Consider the following 9,796-nt stretch of genomic DNA (forward strand, 5'->3'; position numbering starts at 1 on the left):
AAGGTTACAGTTTATTGCAGAAGAAAGATGGTCCTTGCAAGAAGGAGCAGAGAAGAAAAAGAGTGAGTACATGGGTAGAAGGTTTTTTATACCCCCTCTAGCCCTGTTTGGAATAGTTTCCTGTTCCTGTGGCATGAACTTTGAGGATATTTCTGAGTGTTTTTCTAGGCCTTGATATCTGTGGTTTAATCCTATTATCATATCCTGCTTCCCAGGTGATGGGGCTAATGACTCCTAGCGTTTGGGTGGGGCATGCAGATTTTCTGTTTGTCTTCTTGATTGCTCTGGCTTCAACTTTCTAATGGTTTTACATCTGCATTTGTATGGGTTAGGTCTTGCTTGGGGGCAGGGACTTGGGGACAAAGTTGGTTTCTGCTTTTTAAAATACTTTTGAGGAAATATATTTTTCTCCCTTTTAATATTTCCTTCTCTGGGGCTCTGACTTCCCACAATATATACTACCCAGCCCTCATTCCTTTTCCTTTACGCTGTCCATACCCAGCAATCCCCCCCAATCTACAGTTCCCACGTTCGTCTCTAGTCAGGCACGTATGACATTGCTTCCCGCACACCCGGGAATCATCCGTGCAGAAGCGCTTGCCGGGCCTCCCCGCCAATGAGCGCCTCTTTCGCCGGCTCGCGCGGAACTCACCAATCCGCGCGTCGGCTCCTTGCCGCGTGACCGGTCCCTCCCACCCTCCCACCCCAACTTTTCTCCTCCCCCTCGGGCGCGCGGCCCTGTCCATCACCACCACCAGCCTCCAGCGTCGAGGCGTCGTGGCGTCGTATTTCAGGCCCTGGACGCATGCGCACACCGTCTTGCGGTCTCTTTCTCCCCCCCTCCTCCCACATTCTCGTGGCTTGGCAAAGTTACCCGGCATCCTTTGCAAAGTGGCAACGTAGCCGGCCGTGGCAAAGGCAGCGCCTGCGCAGTGAGAGGCGAAAAAAAAAAAAAAAAGCCGGCTGAGAGGTTTCCCGGCCGGTTGACGGACTGAGGGCAACGGTGGTTCGCTCGCCGACTCCGGAGTAGCCGCTTTGCCCTTCGCCTAGTCGGGTATGTCCCAAGCTGAGGGAAACGCGGAAGGGGAGTGGGCTTTTCTCCCTCCCTCCCTCCCCTCAGGCTACATCCAGCCCCCCTCCCCCTCCCCTCCTCAGCCCCTTCCCCTTTTGTCCCCCCCCTTTTTTTCCTAAGGGGGATCCTGGTTGAATCCTGGCTCCCCTCAAGACTGTGGCATCTCTGGGGAGGGAGGGGGGCTAGGAGCCCCCCCACCCCCCAGTGGGATCTGCTCGAATGCCTTGGAAGGGGGGGGAATTTGCTGGGCACCCCCAGTTGGGTGGGAAGGCTGATCCCCTTACAAGACAGCAAGGAAATCCAAATTGGGCTTCCCCCCCCCCGCAGAAAGAGGCGGGAGAAATAATGAATGAAAATTACCAGAGGCCAAATATCAGCTTCTGCCTTCCAAGAATCTGCCACCAATGCATAAAAAAGGGGGGGGGGGGAGGAAGAGAGATGGGAGGTCCTTGGCTTGCCCATGGTTCTCGCCTCTCCCCCCCCCCCAAAAAAAAATCTTGGAATAATAGTCGGTGGCAGATTCCGGTCCTGCTTGGATGGGGAGGGGGCTGCAGGCGAAAATGCTGGGCAGTTTGAGGATGCCTGGAAGGAAGCGTCATTTCAATTTCTCACCTTGTCTTTCCTACTATCTTCTCCTGTTGGTGTCTTAACAATTTGTCAGTTGTTGGGTCTTATGGTTAATGATTGTAACTATGATTGATGATCTATGACCTATTGCTTGCTGTACACTGTGAGCTTATGCACCGGAGACAAATTCCTTGTGTGTCCAATCACACTTGGCCAATAAAAAAATATTCTATTCTATTCTATTCTGTTCTATTTTATTCTATTATTCTATTCTATTCTATTCTATTCTATTCTATTCTATTCTATTCTATTCTATTCTATTCTATATCCTATCCTATTCTATACCCTATCCTATTCCATCCCATCCCATCATTATTCTATCCTATCATTATTCTATTCTATTCCCTATTCCCTATTCCCTATTCTGTTCTATATTCTGCTCTGCTCTGTTCTTATCCTATCCTATCCTATCCTATCCTATCCTATTCTATTCTATTCTATTCTTCTATAATCTGTTTATTCTATTCTATTCCCTATTCCCTATTCCCTATTCTGTTCTATATTCTGCTCTGCTCTGTTCTTATTCTGTTCTATCCTATCCTATTCTATTCCCTATTCCCTATTCTGTTCTATATTCTGCTCTGCTCTGTTCTTATCCTATCCTATTCTATCCTATTCTATTCTATTCTATTCTATTCTATTCTATTCTTCTATAATCTGTTTATTCTATTCTATTCTATTCTGTATTCCATTCCATATTCTATATTCTATTCTTAATTCTATTCCATCCCATCCCATCCTCTATTTCCAAATCGTGAGAAATTGGGGTTTCTGTTTATTCGGCCTGCTTTGCATCCCACCCTGAGGATCTTGCCCATTTCTGGGCACAGTGAGCTAAAAAGGATTCAGAAGAATTGGAGCAGGTTCCAACATGGGGCGGCAGAGATGATTAGGAAACTATAGATAGTCCTCAATTTACAACCCTTCATTTAGTGACCGTTTGAAGTTGCAACAGCGCTGAAAAAAAGTGACTTATGACTGTTTTTCACACTTAGGACCGTTGCACCATCCCCATGGTCACGTGATCAAAATTTGAAAGCTTGGCACTTGGCATGTAGTTATGACGGTTGCGGGGTCCTGGGTGTCATGTGATCACCTTTTGCGACCTTCTGACAAGCAAAGTCAATGGGGAAGCCAGATTCACCTAATTGCAGTATTACTAACTTAACAATTGCAATGATTCACTTAACAGCTGTGGCAAGAAAGGGGCCCAAAATGGAGCAAAACTCACTTAACAGTCTTGCTTAACAATGGAAATTTGGGGCTCAGTTGTGGTCATAAGTCAAGAACTACCTGCAGTTTTGTGAAGAGAGATGGAAAGAATTGAATGGACAAGCCATTTGTTCGAAATAGTATAGGGTTACCTGCCTGAGCAGGGGGTTGGACTTGATGACCTCCAAGGTACCTTCCAACTTTATTATTATTGTTGTTGTTGTTATTATTATTATTATTACCCTGGTAGGCACTTCTTTACTCTCCTACCATTGGGTAGGAGATATAGAAGCATAGCCAGCCGCACCAACAGGCTGAAGAACAGTTTCTACCCATGGGCTGTCAGACTCCTGAATGGGAAATAACTCCACGTATGATAGACATGCGGGGCTGGCGCGTTGTGCAATAAGTTCACGTGGTGTAATAAGATGGTGGGTTTGTTGTCACTGTGAGTTGTGTTGGGGGGGTGCACGAAGGGAGGCTCAGCCAATCTCATTGTACACATGTTGTACTTTGATAATAAAGGTTGATTTGGTTTGATTTGAAATTGTTTAGCTTTGACAAAAACAGATGTTGGGGCAACATGATAATTTTGGAAAAGCATTGTCTCTTCCCTCCCCCCCCCCGGTGGGCTTTAAGATGGGTGGCCATACAGATCTTTTAAATAAATTAGTGTCTCACAGAAGCTCAAGACCTGTGCTCTTTCATTCGAGAGGGCAGTCATGGACTAATGCATTTAAGTAACAGAAAGTAAACTTCGACTTACAGTACTTTTAGAAAAAATAAATCCTAACAGTAGAAGCACTTTGACAGCAGAACTGTCAATGTAAAGATGTAGCCTGGCTCCCTTCAATGAATGTGCCCAAGTGAAGTCAAGGTAACCATTTAACTTGGATAATCTGGATTCTTGCCCTAGGCAAGGAGGGAAATTCAGTGACTCAGATGATGTCACTTCCTGATTTTGTGGTGAAAAAAAAACCATTTTATCATGAAAGGAAAGATGTTGAGACTCTGGAAAGAGGGCAAACAAAGATGATTAGAGGACTGAAGGCTAAGACATGCGAAGAACAGTTGCAGAGACTGGGTAAGCCTACTTTAATGAAAAAAATGGGTGACATGATAGCAATCTTCCAATATTTGAGGGGCTGCCACAAAGGAGAGGAGGGTCAACCTGTCCTCCAAAGCACCTGAAGGCAGGACAAGAAACAATGGATGGAAACTAATCAAGGAGAGAAGCAACCTAGAACTAAGGAGAAACCTCCTGACAGTGAGAACAATTAATCAGTAGAATGGCTTGCTTTCTGAAGTTGTGGGTGCTCCATCCCTGGAGGTTTTTATGAAGAGATTCTATAATCTCTGAGATGTTATAGGGCAGGGGTCTTCAAACTTGGCCCGTTTTGGATTTTCCCAGTTGTGAATAGGCATCCTTCAAAATGGCGTCTGTTAAATAAAGGTTCGTTCTTTTAAAAAAATGCAAAGCCTGCTATAAAAACGGTTCATGCACGAGTATCTCTCATAATGTTCCACTAGAATTATTCTCTTCCATCTTTTTCATTGCAGAAGAACAATTTCCTGACAATATTTATTAAATCTTGGTTCCCTTTCAAAGCATGGTTTGCAGATTGTGATCCAAGCTAGAGAACGCTGGCCTACTTTTTCCTTCCTATCTGGCATTATTGTGTTTTGTTGCTGCAGTTAGATCATGGACAAAAGTACTACTTCAAGCTGCGATAGTGGGTAACCTTATTGATATGAATGTTCTGATATAATAATAATAATAATAATAATAATAATAATAATAATAATAATAATAATAATAATAATAATAATAATATAAAGTTGGAAGGGATCTTGGAGGTCATCTAGTCCAACCCTCTGCTCACGCAGGAAACCCTATACCATTTGAGGCAAATGGCTGTCCAGTCTCTTCTTTAAAACTTCCACTGTTGGAGCATTCACCGCTTCTGGAGGCAGGTTGTTCCACTGGTTAATTGTTCTAACTGTCAGGAAGTTTCTCCTTAGTTCTAGGTTGCTTCTCTCCTTGGTTAGTTTCCACCCGTTGCTTCTTGTCCTGCCTTCAGGCGCTTTGGAGAATAGCTTGACTCCCTCTTCTCTGGGGCAGCCCCTGAGATATTGGAAGACTGCTATCATGTCCCCCCTCGTCCTTCTCTTCGTTAAACTAGACATACCCAATTCCAGCAACCGTTCCTTCTATGTTTTAGCCTCCAGTCCCCTAATCATCTTTGTTGCTCTTCGCTGTACTCTTTCTAGAGTTTCAACATCTTTTTTTACATCGTGGTGACCAAAACTGGATGCAATATTCCAAGTGTGGCCTTAATGGGAAAGAATTTATATTTGATCTCCCAGCTGTTTTCAGATTGACAAATTAGGGAATTCCTATAATATTTTCTGCTAAACTGTAGGAGGAGAGGCAGAACCTAGGGCTGGAGTCAAATGAAGGATCACCCTGGAATCCTTAATGGTCTAAGTCAGAGGTCCCCAACCTTTTGGGCAGCAGGGACTGGTTCCATGGGGAGAGGTTTTTCCGCGGACCGGAGGGTACATGGTTTTGTGTGTTGCCTGCATCCCGTGGATGGGGCTTCGCTTGTTTGTGTGGCCCGGTTGCTGGCATGCTGCGGCCCGGTACCGGTCCATGGACAAGGAGTTGGGGACCTCTGGTATAAGTGCCTTTTGAATCACATTGATTCTTATCTAGCACTAATTTAATGCTGCCTGTTAGTTGACTAAATCATTGTGTATACTAAACATGAGCCATACATCATCTTTACTTAACGTGTGGTCCTCTATGCCAGGGCTTTTCAACCGGTTGTACGCGTACCACTTGTGGTACATTAATGAGTGGCAGGTGGTACACAGCCCTGCCTACCCAAGTGTAGTGGGGGAAGGAAAGAGCCAGCACAGGCAAGGACTTGCAGTGAGAGAGTCCTCTGGAGCTGCAAAGGCCCCAGGCTCACTTCTGGCTCACCCTCCCCCATGAGAAAGGAGGAGAGGGGCGGAGACAGGAGAGCTTATAAAACAGCGGTTCTCAACCTATGGGTCGCGACCCCATTTGGGGTCGATCGACCATTTCACGGGGGTCACCAAGCAAGGCTGTCCGCCATTTTTTTTCCCTTTTCCGGCGGGTGCCTTACCTCCCTTGCGCTGGGCCAGCTGGTGGTCGGCCTGCTCCATCTCTGCCGCTTGCGAGCTACACCTCGGCCGGCGCAGGGGGCAGAACCACGCATGCGCGGCGCTCCCGGGCAGGGAAAGTCCTCGACTTACGAGCGGTTGGGTAGTCCTCGACTTACGACCGGTTTAGTCCTCGACTTACGACCGGTTTAGTCCTCGACTTATGACCGGTTTAGTCCTCGACTTACGACCGGTTGGGGGTCGCGGCATTAAAAAGGTTGAGAACCACTGCTATAAAAGGAGGCAGTTTGGGCAGAAGAGGGAGAGAGAGAAAAAAAGCAACAGCCTTGGGAGGAGGCGGAGTCAACTGCACAGGATGGGGAGGGGAGGGGGAGGGTGCGGGGAGAGGAGATCAAGCAGGCCGGCCATGAGCCGATCTACAATTGCTGTGGCAGCCACCTGTGCTGGCAGCAGCAAACAGGCAAGAAATACAGCGGGAGAGGGATTGCCCTCCAAGAGGAATGAAAAAAGGAGGCAGCAATGGCTGGAGGTGAGGCAGGGAGGAGGGAAGGAGATGGAGAGCGGAAGGATTCTTATGTGCTTTTGTGACTTTGAAGTTCTGGGATTTGTGCAATGAGGGCTTTGTGTTCTTAAGGAGTGTTTGGCAATTTCTATTTGGCTGATGTCTCCTGTTAGCTTCTAGTGCTCTGCTGTTGTTAGGTGTAAGTTTTGCTGCAAGGGATTTTGCAGTATTTTTCTCCTGAATGGATTTTGCCTGTAGCGTTCCTTTACTTGTGAATGGAGCCATTTGGGGAGGTTGCCTTAGCCAGCAGCCAGTACTTACATTTCTTTTTCTTCCTTAATTGCTGGCTGCGCTCCTTACTTTCCTTTCTAGCCAGTAGCTAATTCTTAAAGGGGAATGTGCCTTTTTAAGCTAGTTCACTCAGCAGCTTGTCTTTTCTGTCTCTGGAGGCCTTTCCTTGTTTAATCTATATATGAAAGAGGGAAAATATGGGGGGAAGTTCAAATTCTTCCTTCAGAAGGAGATGGGAATGAGAAAGGGAGGCGGGGAAGGGAGGGAGGAAAGGAAGTCCCGCCTTAGCACTTGGCCACCAGCAGCTCTGCCATTGACTTTGCTTGTCAAAAGGTTGCAGAAGGGGATCACAGGACCTTGGAACACTGTGACCATCATAAATATGAATCAGTTGCCAAGCATCCAAATATAAATCACATGACCCTGGGCCTGCTGCAATGGTCATACGTGTGAAAAATGGCCATAAGTCATTTCAGTGCAATTGCAACTTAGAACAGGTTTTTGTTTTTTTTTTGGTCATCAAGTTTTTGACACCTTGCTAGGTGGTACTCGAATATTGCCATATCCTAAAAGTGGTACAATCGATCAAAAGGTTGAAAAGCCCTGCTCTATGCTGTCTGAATCTTGTTTACATTGATTGTTTTTCTCCTACAGGACCATGGCAAGCCCAAGAACAAGGAAAGTCCTTAAAGAAGTGAGAGTGCAAGACGAAAACAATGTAAGTAGCTTGAGTTACCTTCTCAGCCACAGATGATTAAGCAGCCATGAATCAGTGTCAGCTCACGTTAGATAATTAATGCATGTGGATATAATTACCCGTGAAAATTACTGGACGAATTTGCTGCAAAGTATCAGTCTTTCTCACTAAACGGTATGATTCACATTGTTTGCAACACTATTTCTGAAAACACCAAATATTTCTTTTTTATAAATACAGGTAGTCCTCGACTTAACGATCACAATTGAATCCAGATTTTCTGTTGTTAAGTGAGAGGTTTGCTAAATGAGTTTTCCCCCATTTGTACGACCTTTCTTGCCCCGGTTGTTAAGTGAATCACTGCAGTTGTTAGCTTAGTGACACCGTTGTGAAGTGAATCCGGCTTCCCCATTGACTTTTCTTGTCGGAAGGTCGCAAAAAGGGATCACGTGACCCCGGGACACTGCAACCGTCATAAATATGAGTCAATTGCCAAGCGTCTGAATTTTGGTTATGTGACCGTGGGGATGCTGCAGCAGTCATAAGTGTGAAAAACGGCCACAAGTCCCTCTTTTTCAGTGCCGTTGTAACTTTGGTCACTAAATGAACCGTTGTAAGTCGAGGACTACCAAAGAATTGGTACAAATGTGTAGAATGACTAGTAAGTAGCAAGAATGAAAATATGAAAATGTGGGTGGCTTGAGTTAATAGTATACTACATTTACTACATAGCCTGGAAGTTAGATTTTGATCATATGCCAGTGGTGGCAAACCTTTTAGAGACCGAGTGCCCAAACCGCAACCCAAAACCCATTTATGTATCGTCAGGTGCCAGGTGGGCATGGCCCACTGGGTGGGCGTGGCTTTGGTGGTCATGGTAAACTGAGTGGGTGTGGTCAAGGTAGGCGTGGTAACATTGATGTTGCTCGTGGGGAGGGACGCCAGTGGGGGTCGGGCAGGGTTGGGGGAGATCCATGGGGTCTCTGGCAGATGGGGCAGTGGGCAGGAGGCTCGTCCTGCAGGGTGAGGTGAGGCGAGGCAGGGCGGGGGTGCCATTGTCGCAGGGCAAGGCGAGGCAGGGGCCGGGGTGGCCGCTGCCTGACACCATCGGTCCCCGCACACAGAGGCCAGCGAGCGCATGGGGGCTGACAGTGTCCATCAGCAGCCACAGCCTACCGGCCCCTCGACCGGTGCACTCTGGGGCTCTGCAGCCCACCGCCAGCAGTTCAGAGAAGCCGCCTCTGAGCTGGATGGATACCGGACAGCTGAGGAGGTGATGCAGTGGGTCGTGTCTGGGAAAAGGAGAGCATGCGAGGCCAGGAGGGATGGGATGGGGGGGGGGAGGGAAACCAGCCATGCTGGGATGCATCTGGCCACGTGGGACCTCGGCGAGTTAACGGGTGGCTGGTTGAAGAGGGACAGTTGCCATCTCTGGGGCGTGGTGCGCGTGCCCACAGAGAGGGCTCCGAGTGCCGCCTCTGGCCCCCGTGCCATAGGTTCGCCACCACTGTCATATGCATTTCTGTCTGCTATCACGGAATTTTCTGAGGAATGTACATCGGTTCTGAGAACGTTGATGGAAAACTAATGTTTCATTATAGTAGCATTAACCTTCCTGCTAATCAGTTGAACAGTTCCTTTTTGTTTCTCCTCCTCTGGTCTACCGTTCCTTGTGTTTTTCTTCCGATTTTTTTCGAAATGTCGTATTGATTTCCTGCAGCTCTTTCAGATTTCCACAGATGCTTCCTTAAAACCCCTTGACAGAGTGGTTACTAATACGCAAACAAAGCTGGCATGGTGGGATTGATTCCCCAAAACTCAGCCCACATTTGAAAAGCATTGGAAGATTCCGGGATTTGATGCAACTAAATAATTCCTGGGTTTTAAATCGCGGGCTGTTGTCCTCTGCCCTTTTAATGCAGTGGGTTTGTGTCTGTCCTTTTCTCTCCGTCTTGAGCACTGTTTACATAGTTTTATCTGGCCTGAGCTGATTTCCAGGGCATGAGGGTGATCTGGCTGCCACATCCCTCACCCCCTTGACTACCAGAGTTGATTGGGTGATCTGGCTGGCTCAGGGGAGATCTCCTTCCTCCCCCCCTGTTCCATGCGCATCCCTCCTGAAGCTGTGAGTTTGGTGGAAGAGAATGGTCACCTCATACAGGTAGTCCTCGACTTACGACTACAACTGAGCCCAACGTTTCCATTGCTAAGCAAGGCAGTTGTTTAAATTTGCCCCGTTTTGCGA

At 47.0% G+C, this 9,796-nt stretch overlaps 1 protein-coding gene across 1 annotated transcript in view; it reads left to right on the top strand.

Moving 5' to 3' along the window:
- The first annotated feature begins 987 nt into the window (after nucleotides 1-987).
- The window catches only part of ARFGAP1 (ADP ribosylation factor GTPase activating protein 1), a 41,896-nt gene continuing 33,087 nt past the window's right edge, over nucleotides 988-9,796 (top strand). Inside the window, exons 1-2 of the mRNA XM_015816760.1 lie at nucleotides 988-1,054; nucleotides 7,509-7,572. Of these exons, the coding sequence (XP_015672246.1) occupies nucleotides 7,513-7,572 (60 nt within the window). The 5' untranslated portion in view covers nucleotides 988-1,054; nucleotides 7,509-7,512. The remainder of the gene's footprint in view (nucleotides 1,055-7,508; nucleotides 7,573-9,796) is intronic.

This window comes from Protobothrops mucrosquamatus, unplaced genomic scaffold (assembly GCF_001527695.2).
Source record: "Protobothrops mucrosquamatus isolate PMUCROS unplaced genomic scaffold, P.Mucros_1.0 scaffold_118, whole genome shotgun sequence".
In the NCBI taxonomy this organism is placed as follows: Eukaryota; Metazoa; Chordata; class Lepidosauria; order Squamata; family Viperidae; genus Protobothrops; species Protobothrops mucrosquamatus.